General features: G+C 55.6%; 1 protein-coding gene across 1 annotated transcript in view; it reads left to right on the top strand.

Moving 5' to 3' along the window:
- Positions 1 to 19,642, top strand: part of RPTOR (regulatory associated protein of MTOR complex 1) — a 342,586-nt gene that overhangs the window by 53,132 nt on the left and 269,812 nt on the right. The window contains exon 2 of the mRNA XM_070060172.2: positions 16,704 to 16,806. Coding sequence (XP_069916273.1) covers positions 16,704 to 16,806 — 103 coding nt within the window. The remainder of the gene's footprint in view (positions 1 to 16,703; positions 16,807 to 19,642) is intronic.

Below are 19,642 nucleotides of genomic sequence, written 5' to 3'. Positions count from 1 at the left end.
GTGTGCTGTGTGTATCGGGACAGTGTCTGTGTGTGCGCTATGTGTATCATGGTAACGCCTGTGTGTGTGCTGTATCAGGACAGCGTCTGTGTATGCTGTGTGTATCAGGACAGTGTCTGTGTGTGTGCTGTGTGTATCAGGACAGCGTCTGTGTGTGTGCTGTGTGTATCAGGACAGTGTCTGTGTGTGCGCTGTGTGTATCAGGACAGTGTCTGTGTGTGCGCTGTGTGTATCAGGACAGTGTGTGTGTGCTGTGTGTATCAGGACAGTGTGTGTGTGTGCTGTGTGTATCGGGACAGCGTCTGTGTGTGTGCTGTGTGTGTATCAGGACAGCGCCTGTGTGTGTGCTGTGTGTATCAGGACAGTGTGTGTGTGTGTGTGTGTGTGTGCTGTGTGTATCAGGATGATGTCTGTGTGTGCTGTGTGTATCGGGACAGCATCTGTGTGTGTGCTGTGTGTATCAGGACAGTGTGTGTGTGTGTGCTGTGTGTATCAGGACAGTGTCTGTGTGTGTGCTGTGTGTATCGGGACAGTGTGTGTGTGTGCTGTGTGTATCGGGACAGTGTCTGTGTGTGTGCTGTGTGTATCGGGACAGTGTCTGTGTGTGTGCTGTGTGTATCAGGACAGTGTCTGTGTGTGCTGTGTGTATCAGGACAGTGTCTGTGTGTGTGCTGTGTGTATCAGGACAGTGTCTGTGTGTGCGCTGTGTGTATCGGGACAGTGTCTGTGTGTGTGCTGTGTGTATCGGGACAGTGTCTGTGTGTGCGCTATGTGTATCATGGTAACGCCTGTGTGTGTGCTGTATCAGGACAGCGTCTGTGTATGCTGTGTGTATCAGGACAGTGTCTGTGTGTGTGCTGTGTGTATCAGGACAGCGTCTGTGTGTGTGCTGTGTGTATCAGGACAGTGTGTGTGTGTGCGCTGTGTGTATCAGGACAGTGTCTGTGTGTGCGCTGTGTGTATCAGGACAGTGTGTGTGTGCTGTGTGTATCAGGACAGTGTGTGTGTGTGCTGTGTGTATCGGGACAGCGTCTGTGTGTGTGCTGTGTGTGTATCAGGACAGCGCCTGTGTGTGTGCTGTGTGTATCAGGACAGTGTCTGTGTGTGCTGTGTTTTGGGACAGCATCTGTGTGTGCTGTGTGTGTATCGAGCGCTGTGTCCTTGTGTCTTCTGAGCTCTGAAGTTTTGCTTTTAACATCTGGCCTCCCATCCGCCCCTGCAGCAGGAATGGTCTGTCTTCGGGGGGCTTTTTCCTCGCGGACGTGCCGTGTTTGCCTCTGTGGAGACACCGGTGTCCCGCGTGTGCGGGCACTTTGGGCTTCCTGTTGCTCTGGAGCCCGGAAAGGGGTATTAGATAACATGGAAACACAGACTCATGAACTCGTCTCCCTGGGAGCTGTTGAGATGGGCGCTGGGTCAAGTGCAGTGGGACTGTGGCTTGTCCTGTGCACGCCTGGTCTGGAGGGTGTCCAGCCCCGTGTCCAGCCCGGGCTGGAGCAGCTCCTCTCTGCCGTTTGCATGTGTTGCGGCGTTGCCACGGCTGTGCCTCCTTTACCGCGTAGCCCACTGGCAGACAGCCGCTGTGTGTGATGACGGGCGACTCTTGGTGTGTGCGTGTGAGTGTGTGCTTGCACACGTGAGCATGACATCTGGAGAGTGGGTCTTGTGTGGTTTGTGACAGGGTCTCTGTCCCTAGCCAGGTGTGACTGCTGCTGCGGGCCAGCCTGTCTGCCAGGAGGAATGCCGTGTGGGCTCACGCCAGGCCCTAGGGCTTCTGGTAGAGTCGTTGCTTTCAAAGAACAGAGCGAGGGCAGGTGACTCGGGCTGAGGGAAGGTTCTCCAGAATTAGCAGCAGACAGTGAGGCGCAGGGCCTTCTGGGCAGTGAAGAGGCAGGCAGCGTGAGAGTGAGAGCTTGTCTGTCCTGGGGCTTGTCGGCAGTCATGTCAGTGTGCAGGTGCGGCGGGCACAGCCGCGTGCCAGGTGGTGTGGAACCGTGTCAGACTGGAGGGGGCTGTTGAGACGCTTTTGTGATGCCCTGAGAGAGGCAGCTTTTGGGGGAATGACATGTGAATGAGATATTCTGACACCTTCGGGCAGATTTGGGGTGGGAGTAGGACAGGCGGGTGGGAGACGGTAACCAGGGGAGGCTAGAGAGGCACCAGGGCCACAGACCCCGTGAGATGCAGAGAGCCGCACAGCACCGGCACGTGAAGGGGGAGTCGGGCGTGCGCAGTGCGCTGGAGAGTGACGGGCTGGGGCGGGGCGGGGCGGGGAGGTGCAGTGAACGTGGACCTCTCTCAGAGAGCTGGCTGCTTGGTGTCAGGCCTCCGAGCAGACCGCAGGGACGTTCCCACAGAACCTGGTCTGTCCAGGAGTGTGACGCAGTGAGCACTCCCCGTCTGGTGCTCTTCCTTTGGGAAGGGGGTGGATTCCCTGCGGAGCTTCCGTTAGGAGCTTAAACCAGAAGATAAGGCTGAAGTGTTTAGAGGAGATACATGTATAGGTGATTTAGTTAAGTGTTTTTTTCCCCAAGAAGAAAAAGAAAAGAAGTGCTGCTTGGGCAGGTGTCGAGGCACAGCGGGCCACGCTGCCTTGTGGGCGCCTGCGTCCCATTTCAGAGTGCCTGAGATCGAGTCCTGTCTGCACTTCCGGCCCAGCTTCCTGCTCTGTGCACCCTGAGAGGCAGTGGACAGTGGCGCAGGTACTCGCCCTGCCACCGTGTCGGAGACCAGGATGGAGTTCTTGGCTCCTGGTTTAGCCCCAGCTGCCATGGGAATGGACCAGTGGATAGAACGTCTCTGTGTCGTTTTGTGTTTCAAAGAAGTCTTTAAAAAGGTAAAAAAGAAATGGTGCCATTTCAGGTGGCATGTAGCAGCATGCTTTCAAAGGCGACGCTGAGGGCTGGGTCTTACTGGGCAGCAGGCTAAGCCCACGTCAGAGTGCCCGTTGGCGTTCCTGCGGTTCACTGTTTCAGCTTCCTGTTGGTGTATGAAGGAGGCAGTGGGCGATGGCGCGAGTACTTGGGTCTCTGCTACCCACACGGGAAATCCAAGTGGAGTTCCTGGCTGTTGGCTTTGGCTTGGCCCGCCCTGGCTGTTGAGGGCATTTGGGTGTGAACCAGTGATGGAGTTCTCTCCATGTCTCTATGTCTTCTCTCTCTGTTGCTCTGCCTTTGAAAGGCATCTTAAACAACAAGGACAGCGTTGGAACTGGTGCCTTAGCAGGGACGTGCGGCCGAGGGAAGAGTGGCGCTGGTGCAGAGCGGGCCCCGTGCTGCCCGGAGGTCAGTAGAGGGCAGGCTTGCTTGCCGCCCACCTCTGGATTCAGCTCTCAGGGTCGCTTTTCTCTTCCGGGATTTGCTCACTGTCCTTCCCTGCCATCCTCTCTATCTCTCCATCTCGTCCTTCTCCGTGTTTGTTCAGTTCCACCATGTTCATTATACAGTCAGCTAGGCGAAATGTGAAAATTCATTTCCTATTCCTGGTAAGTGCAGCAAGAACTGGATTATGTAACAGGGTAATATAGACAGAAACTGCTTCTGAATTTTGTTCATGTAACGGGTGATGTTCCCGCCGTTGTCAATTATCATAGCTCGTTAAAGTGAGCAAGTGTGTGTGTGTGGTTAGTAGGGAGGGCTGGGTGGGCTCAGCTCAGTGGGCTGGTGATTAGGAGGTGATGAGGCTGCGGTGGTGTCTCCGAGCACGCTCAGTCCCATGAGGCGCTGGGGGGTTATTCTCTGGCTGCCAGGGAGGTGCTGAGCAGGGACTGTGCCTGGGGAAAGGGCAGTACGTGGCCTCGTGGCTCTGCCCTCCGTGGGCAGCCTTCCCTGCGAGTGGGTGTGAAGCACACCTCCTGCAGGTTGCACTCAGTGTCTCGGGACAGTGTCCATGATGGTGGCACACCGCGGAGCAGACCAGGAGTGGTGTTTCCTCCTAGAGGAAAGAAAACCCAGGGGGTCCTGGGGCTCCTGTTGTTGTGGAGTCATCTTCATGCCATGGGTCGACCTCGCAGGGATGGCTGAGAGTGCGGGGAGCTTGGGGTGCTCATGGGGTGGGGTGGCTGGGCGTGCAGTCTGTGTATCTGTGGAGTGAATGGTTTGCGCACCTGGGCCTTCCTTGTATCACCTGGAAGCCAGTGTCGAGCAGTAGAATGTGTTTCTGCGTGGATTCCCGATGTGGCTGGGCCGGGCTTGTCCCCAGCAGTAACTGTATCAAGTCTGTGTTCTGAAAGGGCTTCCTGCAGCTGGGGACTGGTAGTGGCGCTCTGAGGACCTCTCACTTCCCTCACTTCCGGCGTTGCTTGCCTGCTGCCCTGTTCGCTCTGTCTCTCACATCTTTGGGTTGGTTTTGAGTCATTTGCAAGAAAGTAGTGCACATGAACACTCCTGCGGGTGTCCTTCCGCTGACTAGCCGTAGCACCAGCGTTTACGTGCACGGTGTCATCCGGCGCCTGTCTGTGCTCCACACCAGCGTTTACGTCCACAGGAGCACCTAACGCCCGTCTCTGGATCCCAGCTGCTCCAGTAACATCTTTGATGGCTTTCAAGTTTTTTCTCAACCCAAGATCTATTCATTGTCTTTGCCTGTGTCTCCTGGGTGTTTTTCTAAGTAGAGAGCATTTCTCGTGGTTCCGAAGAGGGGTCCAGCCTGGTTACGATGCAGAACGACCCACGTTTGGCTCTGTGGACTTGTCCGCTGGTTTCTCTATTCTCTGTGTCTCTTGTACGTGAGAAGCTGAAGCCAGATTTTGGTTATATTCAGGTTTGTGGCAAGAAAACCTTTTAAGTGTTACTGATTACTTCACATTGCACCAGGAAGTAGTCAGTTTTAACTTGGAAAAGAAGAATTTCCATCAGTCTAATTTTATGATTCTTCAGCGTCGGCCTGTCTGTTCACCCTTAGCTGATTGTCTAGGTATTGTAAACTAGGGTAGACATCTGGTTTCCTTTCCCGAACTGTTGAGGTGACTGAAGCCATTCCGATTCCCCAGCCTTCTCTCAGTGTGTCGCATTTTCTCTGAAGCCTTTGCCTCGTGACTGTACAAAGGCCTGGACGCCTTTCTTCAAACCTTTTTTTTTTTTTTAATATTAGAAGAGTAGATTTGATAGAGAAGTCTTTGAATTGGGCCCAAGAACATAACAGCTCCTAGCCATCCATGCCAATCTCTTTTTCTTTTTTAAAAGAGATTTTATTTTATTTATTTGAGAGGTAGAGTTGGGGGGGGGTGTCTTCCATCCGCTGGTTCACTCCCCAAATGGCCACAACAACTGAAGCTGAGCTGATCCGAAGCCAGGAGCTTCTTCCGGGTCTCCCACGTGGGTGCAGGGGCCCAAGCACTCGGGCCATCCTCTGCTTTCCCAGGTAAGAAGCAGAGAGCTGGGTCGGAAGTGGAGCAGCTGGGAATGCCGGAGCTGCAGGCACCAGCCCCCCAGGTAGACTTTCAGTTCCATGTTTAATGAGCTTTGCGAAGTAGCCTGTGGGATACCAGCCACAACATCTTGGAGCTGAGGCATGGCTGGCTTGTTCCCCGTGAGACAGAGGGCACCTTCCCTGCATGGTGTGCGGCCTTCCCTGGAACGCTCTCGCCTGCAGGTCTAGGCGGTTTTTGCCTGGCCTGGAGCCAGTGCCCGTGTGTCAGCCTCGCACTGCTGACCACTTCTTGTTTGGATGCGCTCTCCAGACTTGGGCATCACTTCTGCTTGCCGAGGTTCCCGAGCCTTGTCAGATGGGGTTGGTTCCAAGCCTGCATCTGGCCCCATGGCACTTGGGGCAGGTCTGTGTGCTTCCCTTGGGATCCCAGGGCCCATGGCCGTCTGATGCCACCACTGGCATTTAACGACGATCTTGGAAATGAACGTTCAGAGCCCTGCCTCTGGTGACACCGTTTCATGCTTCTGTCTGCAGTGTCGTAACATCCGCGTGTGCACGCCTCCTGAAGGGGCCGGCGTGGGTCCTCACGCTTCTCTGTGGTTTCACAGTGGGGAGAGTTTCTGAGTCAGTGTTGAGATTTCTGCCGGGCCACGTGTTCCGGATAAATGACTTTGTAAGGGTCATAAAATGTCCATCTCAGCTTTTGTCTCTGCCTCCGGAACATTGCGTTTCTTCTCGGTGTCTGTGGGAGCTTCTCCGAGGTTACTGTTCAGCCGGTCTTTCATAGCTGCCTCAATCCCAAACACTGGACTCCCTTCCCCTTCGTGTCCACAGGGGCCCAGGGTGCTGGGGCTCAGAGATGCCCCCAGCCGGCGAGGGAGCCCACCCTCCCCCCATGTCAGTGCTGAGTGACCCTTCATGTCCACAGGGGCCCGGGGTGCTGGGGCTCAGAGATGCCCCCAGCCAGCGAGGGAGCCCACCCTCCCCCCATGTCAGTGCTGAGTGACCCTGGGATGGAGAAGGGGCCTCCTGAGGAGGGGCCTCTGCTGGCAGCACCCCAGGGGCCGGCTTTGTTCCCGCTTGGAGCGATGTCTGGAGAGTGTCATTTTGAAATTGTTGTTGTTTTTTTTTTTTTTTTTTTAAGGGAAATAACCTGTTTAAATATTGCGTTTTCAGGCTGTGGGTGCGTTCTTTATGCTCAGTTGATCGGGAGCAGATTTCTTTATTCATTATGTTTGTGGCTCCTTCAGGAGGCTTGGTTCTTGCTTGCTTGATTGGCAGACCCCAGCATGTTTGCGGGTCCCACTCACTGGTGAGGTTTTGCTTTGTTCACAAGAGGCAGGGGGGCGTGGTTGAAATGTGCCTTCTTCACTTTGTGCACTGCGTGCTTTTCCCCACTGTCTGAGCTCAGACCAGGATACAGAACGGGGGCAGCGAGAGGTGCAGGGATGTCAGGAGGAAACACGGGCCAGCGGGCGTAGAAAATGCTTCCCTGCCCAGCTCGTAAGCGTGGCGCTGAGGCCGGCTGAGGAGCAGCTGACAACACGCGTGTTCCCTGCGTCCTCTGCGTTCTGTGCTGCAGGCTGGATCGTGGCGCGGGCCTGCGTCGGCTTTCCTGGTGCTAATCCGCAAAGGATATTGGAGTGTGCTGTCACCTTTGTCCCCGGGACTTTGGAAGAAATTGAAATGTTAACCATTTGTTATTTCCTGTTTATAATCCTTTCCACCTTTGGCCCTGTTCTCTGGTTTTCTCTTGTATGGTTCCTTTGTTAAGATGAGGTTGGTTAAGCCTCCTTGCCTGAGGCGATGGCAGAAGAAGCCATTCGCAGCCACTCTAGCTAGGCGGACAGGGGAGAACGTGTCCGGAGGTCTCCAGGAGGACCCAGCAGGGATCCCTGGGAGTTATGGTGGACTCCAGGAGTTACTGTAGACCCCCGGGGGGCTTCTGTAGGCCCTGGAGTATGGTAAACTCCAAAGGAGGGGTCTGCAGATCCTAGAGGCACTGTGGCCCTGGGGAGCTCTTGGGGGGCTTCTGTGGGTCCTGGTTTCTCTGTAGACTGCAGGGACTTCTGAAGACCCCAGAGTTGCAGTGGACCCCAGGGGGCTTTGCAAGTGCTGAGCAACTGAGACGCCATCTGGATTTCTGTAGGCTTGTGCCGGGTATTGCCCTGCCTGGGGAACGGCAGGGACCTGGGCCTGTGGGATTCAGAAGGTGACTCCTGGCTGGGAGCACTTGGTGCAGGGACCTGATTCACATGGCCGGCCCTGCTGTCAGAGTCTGATCTCACAGTCCTTTCTGTCTTCTACTCTAGGAGGTGTAGGAGGGCTCAGAGCGTATGGGAACTGGAAAGACCAGGGCACTCCACCTGGCAGGTGCCTGCTGATTCCCTGGGAGGTGTTGTAACTGGGTTTGCGATGCGTAAGGCCTTTGATTTACCCGTGTCTTTATATCTGGTGCCCTCTCAGCACCTGCTGGTGCCTACTCTCTTTGAAAAAGCTTTTTTTCTTTTTCCTTGTCCCTTCCTGCTCTTGCCACCCCAGCTCAGGTCTCCTTAGGTCACTGTGGCAGCTTCTCTGAGATGCCCCTGCCCTCCCTGCCTTCCCAGGCACAGGCTGGGATGTTGCCAGCATCAGTTGTCTTCCGGCCCTGACAGCGTCTGCTGAAGCCCTTTCTGCCAGGCCCGTCGTGGTAGGGGGCCCGCCTCGCCCTCTGCCGTGGTGGGGCCTGAGCTGTGTCGGCCCCAGCAGGAGGCTGCCGTGGAAGCAAGCACAGAGCTGCACTCATGTCCAGAGATGTTCGTGCTGTGAAATGCGTGAGCTGTGTCTGCAGCCCGGGAGAGGGCTCCGCATGCGTGCGTGCTTCGGGATTGCGTTGTGAAGCCTTGCCATGGTCCACATTGGACAAGTTAGTCCTGATTGGGTGGTGCATGGTCCACATTGGATAAGTTAGTCCTGATTGGGTGGTGCAGCCCGATGGTGATGCTGGTTTTGTTAAAGATTTATTTATTTATTATTTGAGAGGCAGAGTTACAGAGAGGCAGAGGCAGAGAGAGAGAGAAGTCTTCCATCACTGGTTCACTCCCCAGATGGCTGCAATGGCTGGAGCTGCACCGATCCAAAGCCAGGAGCCAGGAGCTTCCTCTGGGTCTCCCACGTGGGTACAGGGACCCAAGGACTTGCACCATCTTCCACTGCTTTCCCAGGCCACAGCAGAGAGCTGGATCAGAAGTGGAGCAGCCGGGTCTTGAACTGGTGCCCGTATGGGATGCTGGCACTACAGGTGGCGTCTTTACCCAATAGGGCACAGTGCTGGCCCCCAGTGCTGATTTTAATTCCCCTCAAGAGTGGTTTACTGGGGCCCAGCACTCATCACACTGATGAAATCTCAGGGCAGTGCTGGCATCAGCCTTGGTTGTACTGGGAAGCCCCGTTCTGCTAGCAGTGGGCTTTACCGCGTGTCCTGACCTGGGCAGGAGCAGAGAAGTGCGCTGGAGGGAGCCCTTGTGCTCACATGCGTGAGTCTGGGCCAGCGTACCTCATTCCCAGGATGCCTGCTGCTCCCTAATGCCATTCCGTGAGCCAGTCTCGTGGGTTTTGCTAACCAGCAACTCACTTTTCATATCTTCTGAGTGTGATATGGAGGGTGTTTGTGGATAAACAGGATCCGAAGATAAGTTCATTTTGGTGCAAAAAAATTTTTGTCCTTTCACATTTTTCTTATACTATGCATTTCCACGGACTTTTTGAAGACCTCTTATATGCATAGATTTCAGAAGATTATTTTTGCATTAAAATAAACTTGTTAAATTTATTTTTTATTAGAGAGGGATGAACTTGAGAGTGCTCCTGCCTACTGGCTCCCTCCCCTGTGCCCACAGTGATAGGTTGGGCCAAGCCAAGGCCGGAGCCAAGAATTCAGGCGTGGCAAGAGCTATTACTGTTGCCTTCCAGGGTCTGCACTAGCAAGGAGCTGGAGTTGGGTGCCAAGACTGGGAAATGAACCCAGGTCTTACTGCTAGGCTAAATGTCTCCTTTCTAAATTTACCTTTTAATTCCAGCTTCCACAGACTTTTTGTAGTACTCTCGTACATACGTGCACACCATGAGAAAAAGTCGTTGACTGTTGTGGTAAAATCCTTTTTACAATCCACTCCCCACCCCTCTTACAGAACACACCTGTTATGGTAGAAAAGGGAAAGCACACACAGGAGGGCTGGGCACCGGGAGGAGCAAGGGAGCCCACCAGGGTCCCTGGGAGGGCACCGGGAGGAGCAGGGGAGCCCGCCGGGGTCCCTGGGAGGGGCACCGGGAGGAGCAGGGGAGCCCGCCGGGGTCCCTGGGAGGGGCACCGGGAGGAGCAGGGGAGCCCGCCGGGGTCCCTGGGAGGGCACCGGGAGGAACAGGGGAGCCCACCAGGGTCCCTGGGAGGGCACCGGGAGGAGCAGGGGAGCCCGCCGGGGTCCCTGGGGGGGCACCGGGAGGAGCAGGGGAGCCCGCCGGGGTCCCTGTGGGGACACCGGGAGGAGGGAGGAGCAGGGTGCCTGCTGGGGTCCCTGGGGCGGGGGCACTGGAGGAGCAGGGGAGCCCGCCGGGGTCCCTGGGAGGGCACCGGGAGGAGCAGGGGAGCCCGCCGGGGTCCCTGGGGCGGGGGCACTGGAGGAGCAGGGTGCCTGCCGGGGTCCCTGGGGCGGGCTGTGCTTGGTTCTATGGTACTCTGCGTGTCTGGAGTCATGTCAGGGTGCGGTTTTGTGTCCCCTCCTTTCCGTGGGATGTGTGAGCGGGTCTCAGGCCACTGCATGTTTGTTGGAGACACATCTTTGTCACAGCTCTCCTGGGGTGGAATCCACACCACAGAGCTCACCCTCTCACCGAGAGTTCACCAGCAGGGTTGTGCAGCCAGAGGCTGGCAGTGTGCTGCCGTGCCCCTTCAGACACCTGCCGTTCACTGTGCCCTTCCGCTTGGACCTTTGGCTTCGATAGAGTTAGATCTACCTCATTAGATTTATATAGTCGGGTTATTTTGAGTTAATTTGTAACTTCATATACATCTCTTCTGTCATCCCCTGTTTATCACATTTCACTTTTTAGGTGAGGAGACGGAATTGTTGGTTGAATTAAAGAATCTCCCCTGTAGGCGTTGCTAGGAGATGGCTCAGCCCTGCAGGTGTGCACTGGGCTGTACTCTTGTTCATTTTAGGAGCCCCAGCACAGAACTGTGGATCACAGAAGTGGCTGCTTGGCTACCAGTTGGTCCTCTGTAGACTTTTTTTTTTTTTTTTGACAGGCAGAGTTAGACAGTGAGAGAGAGAGAGAGAAAAAGGTCTTCCTTCTGTTGGTTCACTCCCCAAATGGCCGCTATGGCCTGTGCGCTGCGCCGATCCGAAGTCAGGTGCCAGGTGCTTCCTCCTGGTCTCCCATGCGAGTGCAGGGCCCAAGCACTTGGGCCACCCTCCACTGCACTCCCAGGCCACAGCAGAGAGCTGGACTGGAAGAGGAGCAACTGGGACAGAATCCGGTGCCCCGACAGGGACTAGAACGCTGGGTGCTGGTGCCGCAGGCGGAGGATTAGCCTAGTGAGCTGCGGCGCTGGCCCCTCTGTAGACTTTTGCAAAGAAAAACATTTCTTTAGTTAGTTTAAAACAGATATGATCTCTGTAATAGTTAAAGTAAGCTATAATATTAGCTTTTCCTCAGGGCTCTGTGATGTTGGTTTCTTGTGTTGTAGGGGAGACTTGGTGACACGAGAGCCACTGTACACATGTTTGAGAGGGAGCAGTGGACGAGGCTTCCCACAGTTGATGGAGAAAATTTATTTCTTGGGGCCGGCGCTGTAGTGCAGCAGGTAACATTGGCGCCTACATTGCTGGCATCCCATATGGGCACCGGTTCAAGACCCAACTGCTCCACTTCTAATCCAGTTCCCTCCTGAGTAACGGGCTGGGAAAGCAGTGGAAGGTGACCCAAGTGTCTGGGCCCTTGCACCCATGTGGGAGACCCTGATGCAGATCCAGGCTCCTGGCTTCGAGCCCGTCTGTGGCCGTTGCAGCCATCTGAGGGGTGAACCCGAAGATAGAAGACCCTCTCACTCTCTCTGTCTCTCCTCCTCTCTGTGTAACTCTTTCAAATAAAGAAAGAAATCTTAAACAAAAATTTTTTTTTAAGAAAAGAAAGAGAATTTACCTCTTGTCTTTCCTTTGTATTAGGTGGTTTTCCTAAGAAGGAGATTTTTAAAAGGAGTGAAATATAGACTGAATTTGGCAAACAAAACCAAAACCAAGCATTTAACCCTGACTTAGACCTGGCTCTGGGTAGCCACCCGAGCTTGCAAGTTGAAGACTATCCTGTGATCTCCATTCCCGCTGGAACCAGCACAGGTTGTGAAAGTAGGGACGCTCCCAGGCCCACACAGCTGTGGCTGTGCCCCCCTCTGACGTCTGCGACGCGCTGCCTGCCAGCTCGTGTTTACTTCCCCGCAGCCGTCTCTGGGACGGGAACTGCTTTTCCTTTCCTTGAGCCTTGATCGCCCCTCCCCGCTCGGAGCTGGATCTGCCCTCTTCGGGTGTGTTCCGGTTTCTGGCTCTCTCTGAATTATGCATTTGCAAGCTTTGGCTCTGCCAGAGTGTTTGCTCCATGCTCTGAATCCTAATGAGCACCCCTGGGGCTTGGGTGGCTCTGCCGTGAGACGGACCAGGGCCCGTGAATGTTGTGCCAGGGATGGCAACCCAGGCCTGCTTTCTGTGTGTTGTCCACAGCGTTTCTCCGTGGACGCTGGGAGGTGATCTCACTCCGCGTGCGGGGCGGAGCGAGCGGGGATTGGCAGTGAAGGCGTACCCTCCCTCCGTTCTGCTCGCTGCCTCAGATGTCCCTCATGCCAGCCGTGAAGTGAGCTTCAAGCTCGCGTGTCTCTAACAAGTGTGACTTCATCCTTAGGAAGACTCCAGTGGAGAACTCCTTTGTGATTTGGCTTGAGGTCCTTGAGTGGTGCCAGGTGCTGGTGTCCTTTCCTGGCGTGTGTGGTCTTTGAGTAGGGTGGATGCTCTGGCCTAAGCCCTACATGTAATTTTGGAGTCCAGAAAAGCTCAGAACACTACACTGAGAGGCTTCCGCAGCTCACTGGCGGCAAACTTGGTGTGGGCTGGGGTGAGGTGTAGTGGAAGTCGGGGGTCCTGAATACTGGTGCTGCTGCAGACCCTCCCGGGTGTGATGCAGATGTCCTGCTGTCCTTTTGTAGATCTGCGAGGTTCCAAATCTGAAACACAGCTGGCGCCTGCGGAGGGGAGGGAAACTGCCCAGGCTGTTGTAACACAGTCCGGCCCCCGCCCGATGGCCCAGCCTCTCCCACTCGGAATCCCAAGTGGTGTTGGCACCCTGGAGTCGGGGCACAGGATCCCGGGGAGCCTTTCCAAGGTGCTTCTGGGACACGAAAGCGAACCCTCCTGGGTCCAAGCTTGAGAACCTGGCAAGTCTGGCGGCTAAGAGCTCCCTCCCACCCTCAGTTTTAGGGTGAGATGGACTCATGGCAGGGTGCAGGGTCACAGGTTGTTGGTGGCTCCCGAAGCTTCTGAAATCCTCTTCAGATTCAGTCACCGCGGGCGCATCCCACTGTCTTCTGGAGTTAAAAGAGAAAAAATGTTTCAAAGTCCAAATGGAGGCCGGCGCCGCGGCTCACTAGGCTAATCCTCCGCCTAGCGGCGCCGGCACACCAGGTTCTAGTCCCGGTCGGGGCACCGGATTCTGTCCCGGTTGCCCCTCTTCCAGGCCAGCCCTCTGCTGTGGCCAGGGAGTGCAGTGGAGGATGGCCCAGGTGCTTGGGCCCTGCACCCTATGGGAGACCAGGAAAAGCACCTGGCTCCTGGCTCCTGCCACCGGATCGGTGCGGTGCGCCGGCCGCAGCGCGCCGGCCACGGCGGCCATTGGAGGGTGAACCAACGGCAAAGGAAGACCTTTCTCTCTGTCTCTCTCTCTCACTGTTCACTCTGCCTGTCAAAAAAAAAAAAAAAAAAGTCCAAATGGTTCCTTTTATATTATCATGCACTTTTGACACATTAAATTTGATAGCCCATATGCGTTTTTAAAAATTCTATATCTGTGTTATTAAAAAGCATTAATCTAGACTTTTTAGAATGAAGTTGCCGTGGAAATGAAAATAAAACACCACAAGGCTCTAGCTGAGAACTGGAGATTCTGTCAGCGTGGTTAACATTTGCAGAGTTCAGGGCAGACTTGATGGGCTTAAGATATTTACTGATAACCCCTTTGCCCAATTTTGGGATTAAATTGGTAGCTAGCTGTTAGCCCACGTGTGTTTTTGCAGGATGGCACACATGTCAGAGTGTCCTGGAGTTTTCTTAGATGGGACACAGGCTGTGGGGTTAGGTGTACCTGGTCTCCACTGTCTTCATTTGCATAGCATAGCTGACCCCCCATTTCCCTCTGGGCCACGCCCTCCTGTCACTCACAGAGTAGCACAGGTGAGAAGGGGTGAGGGGTTCCTTGTTCCTGGAGGCTTTCCATTAGTGCTCTGAGCACCTTGGATGTCTTCAGAGCCATGCTTTATGATAACTCAGAACTTACTCTACTGAGCATTACTGTAAATTTGTTAGCCACGGTTGTAGAGGTAGAGGGAATGTAATTTGTCTGGAATGATGGCCAAGGTGGAAGAAATAGGGATAAAGTCAGAGTTGCCAGACACCGATACGGAGGCAGGAGGCGGGGTGCCTTCCCCAGGGCCTGCCAGTCCGAGGGAGCTGGGCCCGGTTGCTGCCCCTCTGCTGCCTGGCTCCCTGAGTGCGCACAGGGCCTCTCTCCCTGGGTGCCTCGGTGAGGTGGGGACCCCCACTCAGTGTGTGGCCTGTTAGTGGAGGGTGAAAGAACCGTGCGCTCCAGCCACAGGGTGCAGTGCCCACCATGGAGGCTGCTATCCATTGGAAGTGCAGGGCAAAGCCCAGCACCTGCAGGCGGTTTCCTGGGGGTAAGAGGAGGCAGAGGATGAGCCAGGGGTAGCCTAGAAAACTCTCTGCCCGTTTCTCTTGGTACATGGGGGTTGGGACTCCAGGGCAGCAGCTGCAGAGCGTGGCGGAGGAGCAGCGTGGGCCGGCCCTGGGGGCACCCCACATGGTTCTCCTGTGGGCTTTGTGCGAGGAGCGTGCCATCAGTAAGGGATGCTGTGTCTGCAGGCTAAGGACGCAGTGAGAGCCAGCTGGGCCTGGTGAAGCAGGCGGGAAGCCGAGAGCACGGGAAACACCCAACCCTGAGTGTGTGGTGTGGTCTCCGGGGCACACGCGCCTGCGATAAAGCTCACTTCACAGACACACCGCAGCTACTAACAGAGTAGGAAAGTTACGGAGTGCTGTAGCGAAGCCACGTCACCCCTGTGTTGCAGTCTGGCCCCACTCTGCGTGCAATGCCGAGATGACGCAGCGCCTGTGGCGACATGGAGTCGGGGGACGGTGCTTGGCCGTAGGCCGGCTGCTCGGTGGCTGCTTAGTGGGCAGCATGGACACTCTGGGCAAAGGGACAGCTTACCTGGGCGGGTGCGAGATACCATCAGAACACAGAACCGTGACAATGTAAAGTTTGGATTTTCCATTTCTGTTTTTGACTGAAGTTGACAGTGTCTGAGCCCATGGAGAGCCAAGCTGGCCGTGCGGGGCCGGGGCTGCTGCCGTTTGCCCAGAGAGGACCTGACCCGGGCAGATGGTTTTCTCCAGGGAAGCGTGCCCCCCCCACCCCCGGTAGCCGTGGTGACTGGCAAAGCCGGCATTTTCTCCAGGAAACAGCCTGGCGCTTGCTGCAGGGCTTGGGCGGTGCCTCGCTGAGGCCTTACTGTCTACACTGGGAGCTGTGGGGCGGCTGCCTCTGTCGGTCCCCGCGGCCACGGGGAGCCCAGAGTGCTCTTGTCAGTGGCCTGCCTCAAGGGCTGCGTTTGCTGTAAAGTGCTGGGTCAGCCGTGTGGGCCACTTAATACCGTAGCCTTCTGCTCGCGGGTGGATTTTCAGTCCTTGCTCCTGACCGGGAAAGGGGACATTTGTCTCTCCCGGTACCCAGGACAGGAGGCTGTACTCCTTAGTTGTCTTGGAGGCAGGGGTGAATAGTGTTGGGAGAGGAAGGACTCGCCCTTTTTTCTTTTTTAAAAGATTTATCTATTTATTTGAAAGAGTCACAGAGAAACAGGAGGGGCTGAGGTCATGCTGAGTGTCCTGTAGGTCGGGGGTGGCTGAGGGCGGGACTGCCGAGGAGTGGGAGCTGGGCTTGCCCTGGTGCAGAGCAGGGCAGCGGCTGTGGGGCTGGCCTCCAGCAGGGGGCGCGCTGCGTGTTGAAGCTTGGTTCTGCTGCAGCTGGGAGCCCAGCTGGGGGAAGGGTTCTGTGGCCGTGTGCCTGCGTGCGTGTGTGTGAGTGTGCAGGTGCACTGGGAGGGCACTGCAGCCCAGCTGGGGGAGGGGCGCTTGGGAGTGATGTGGACCCCTTGAGGAGACATTCGGGGGGACGAGAGAAGACAAAGTGGCATGTGGGGCTAGGGCGCAGGAGCAGGGTGCCGGAGGAGCCTCTGAGTGGGCTCCTGGTTTGAAACGACACCTGCAGCTCCTGTTCCCCGGGGTGTTTGCTCCCTAGCGCCTAAAAGGAGTGGGTGCACCTAGCAGTCACGCACTGAATGCTTGCTGAACAAGTGAACAAGCAAATGGTGACTCCGAGGCTGTTCTGGCTTGAGCAGTCGTTAAGGGAGGTGTAGCAGGCAAGGGCCTGAGGAGGGAGTCGTTCCAGGCAGCAGAGAACGAACCAGATGGCAACACCAGAGGAAGGTGTTATTTGCAATGTGCAGTGTGGACACGATCTTTAACATGTGAAGAGTGCGTGGAAATTAGCCAGGAAAAACCCAGTACACATATGCGGTATCGTTATGAGCGGACGGTTCACAGGTGAGCATTTCACCAGCGTTGCTGACACGTGAGAACACACACTAAACCAACCCAGGACACTGTTTCTCATCACGAGAACCGGAAGAAGGATCAACTGGTGGGAGTGTAAGCTTGGAACGGGATTCAGTGGGACGTATCGGACCCTGAAAATGTTTGTCTTCTGATTAAAGATTTCTGTTTCTGGAGGTTATTGTAGCAAAGTAGCTCCTGCCCTCCGGTCCCACCCCCATCCCTTTCCTTCAACGAAGGAAGTCATTCGCTCAGTAGCCTTGGGTGGCGCAGGTGACGGGCGTGCAGGTGTGGTGCAGGGGCAGGGTGCTGGGAAGGGGTGGACTGTTTTGGAGACACTGTAAAAACTGGAAAAATGCACCTCTGAGCGCCTCATTGAAATCGGTGTTTTACCTGTTGTGCTTCCAGATGAAGACGGTCAGCGTGGCCTTAGTCTTGTGCCTGAATGTCGGTGTGGACCCTCCAGACGTGGTGAAGACCACGCCCTGTGCGCGCCTAGAATGCTGGATTGGTGAGTTCTGCCCTTCCTGCCAGGAGACAGGGGCTCCAGCAGGTCTGGGTCTGGCAGCCTGCACGCCGCTGTCCTGCCCAGGGGCCTGTGCTGGCTTGGAGTAGAAGCTGGGGTCTGATTTCTTTTTGGAGTTATGTGACCTCCAAGTAATTTTAGATGCACTCACGTATGAATTCTGGAAGTGTTTCAGGAATATTAATAAATATTAATAAAATCATGTTTATTGACTTAATGTGATTTCCCTCTATGATTTTTAAAGGTACTTTCTCCTTTGTTCTTTTCATTTTATTTGGAACTCTGGTGGGGAGGGAGGGAGGAGGGGAGAGGGAGATTCGATCTTCTGTTTGCCGCTTCATCCGCAGATGCCCACAGCTGCCAGAACCCCGTCTGGCGGAGAAGCTGGCACTCAGGCAGGCGCCCTGCCCCGAGGTGCAGCACCGGAGCACTGTCGGGGCTGTCAGCCGTGCCAGTGCCTGCCCCCAGTCTCTCTGTTCCGTTTGTCCTGGACCTGGCACATAAAGGTGATCCCAACACTTAGGGAGCTGGAATAGCTGATATTTGCCTGCAGATGTATTTATAGGAGGAGAATTGAGCCATCTCCAGGGGAGGTTACACGGTGCATCATCCTCTCAACAGCCGATGTTTGCCAAGTGCTTGCAGTGTGCTGGCTCCTGTTGGAGGCCTGGTCTGTCTTTTGACTCATTCAGTCTTTCAGCGACCCCGTGAGGCAGGCCCCCTCTTAATCTCTGTTTCAGAGCTGAGAGAGGCGAGGCAGAGAGCGGAGTTCGCACACAGGTGTCCTGCGGGTAGGCAGAGAGCGGAGTTCGCACACAGGTGTCCTGCGGGTAGGCAGAGAGCGGAGTTCGCACACAGGTGTCCTGCGGGTAGGCGCAGCGCTGAGGTTTGCAGTCCAAGTCTGGAGAATGAATTCGTCTTTTTTTTTAAATCTTGCTAAAACTTACAGAACATAAAATATTATTCCAGACATTTTATTTTTTAAGAAGATGTATTTATTTGGGGCTGACCCTGTGGCATAGTCAGTAAAGCCACTGCCTGCAGCGCCGGCATCCCCTATAGACGCCTATTCGAGTCCTGGCTGTCCTGCTTCTGATCCAGCCATGGCCTGGGAAAACAGCAGAAGATGGCCCAAGTCCTTGGGCCCCTGTACCCACACAGGAGACCTGGAAGAGGCTCCTGGCTCCTGGCTTTGATCAGCTTGGCTCTGGCCATTGGTGCCATTTGGGAAGTGAACCAGCGGATGGAAGAGTTCTTTGCCTCTGCCTCTGCCTCTCTGTAATTCTGCCTTTCAAATAATTGTGCCTTATTTGAAAGGCAGAGTTACAAAGAGAGATGGAGAGAGAGAGAGAGAGAGAGAGAGAGCGCGCTTCTTCTATCCACTGATTCACTCCACAGATGGCCGCAATGCCTGGGGCTGGACCAGACTGAAGCCTGGAACTAGGAGCTTCATCTGGGTCTCCCACAAGGGTGCAGGGGCCCAGGTATTCGGGTCACCTTCCGCTGCCTTCCTGGGAGCATTAGCAGGGAGCTGGATCAGAAGCGGAAAAACTAGGATTAAAACCAGTGTGCATATGGGATGCTGGCACTGCAGGCGGTGGCTTAACCCCCTGTGCCACAGTGTTGGCCCCATAGTCTGGACATTAAAAAAAAAAGTAGGTTTTTTTTTTATCTACTTAAGCGGTAGAGTCACACACACACACACACACACACACACACACACGGTGGGGGGGGGCTGATCTTCTACCCATTGGTCCACTTCCCTGATGACTGTACCAGCTGTGCAGGCCTCTGTCCAGGCTTCATTCTCACTCACAGACCGGGCAGTGCACTGCCCTGGTTTACACAGGACAGATTATGTGCCGGCATCCAACCGCTGGACAAGGAAGGGCGCCTGGCCAGAGTGGTGATGCGATGTCGGTGACGGCACAGCACACTCACTGTTGTCTTCCGGGAGGCCAGCAGAGTGCTAGTGCTCGTCTCTGTAAGGGCTGCAGTGTGAAGCTCGCTTCTTCAGGCCCAGCGTGTGCTTCTTGGGTCACAGGCAGGCTGCTGGGAACCTCACTGGATCTGCAAAGCTGACTGTAGAGGGCTTCATGGCATGAAGATGCCCCGCCCGGCCTGGCTTCTGCGGACGCTGGTCCATAGCGGGTGTGAGGTGTAGTTCACTGAGATACCAGTCTGCATCAGGTCCTCCGATTGTAGGCATTACCCACGTCTCCTGAGCACCCTCATGGCTGTGCCTGGATCTGGGTTTGGTTGGACCATCGACAGCACACCCTGGCCAGCCTGCTCAGAGAACCAGTGCCCTTGTGTGTTTGGAGTGGGTGCAGCATGCCATGGTCTCCTGGGGCCGCTGTCCACCTGCTCACCTGTCCCGCGGCGTGGCGCCCTGCCCTTGCACTTCCACTGCTGGTGCTGCGTGCCGGGCTCCCAGAGGAGCGGCCTTGTCTGTGGCCCTGGTCGGCCCCGGTCCAGGCCCTGCAGGAGATGGGGTTGCAGTGTTTGCACCTGCCCGGCCGTGGCTGACCTCAGCCTGGCGTCAGTCAGAATTCTGTGCTCCGGACGTTTTCTGTCCCAGCCATCCCAGCCATCCCAGCCATCCCAGCCTAGGCCTTCTCTGGCTTCGGCTCCAGGAGAGACCTGCAGGGACAGGTGGGGCTCGCCGCTCTCCCTCTCCTGTGCTGCCAAGGGGAGCGCCCCCCCCCCCCTCGTGGTTTCTCGCAGACACCCAGTGAGTTTCCTTTACGCTGGAACCCTGGCTCCCAAAGTGGGCTCTGAGCTCTCAGCGCCGTTTTAGCTGCTTTCTCGTATCTTCCCG

The sequence above is a fragment of the Oryctolagus cuniculus genome, chromosome 17 (genome assembly GCF_051225735.1).
Source record: "Oryctolagus cuniculus isolate XC-2025 breed Fujian yellow rabbit chromosome 17, ASM5122573v1, whole genome shotgun sequence".
NCBI classification, from domain to species: Eukaryota; Metazoa; Chordata; class Mammalia; order Lagomorpha; family Leporidae; genus Oryctolagus; species Oryctolagus cuniculus.
Note: the sequence above shows the minus strand (reverse complement) of the source record. Positions and strands in the feature narration are given on the sequence as shown.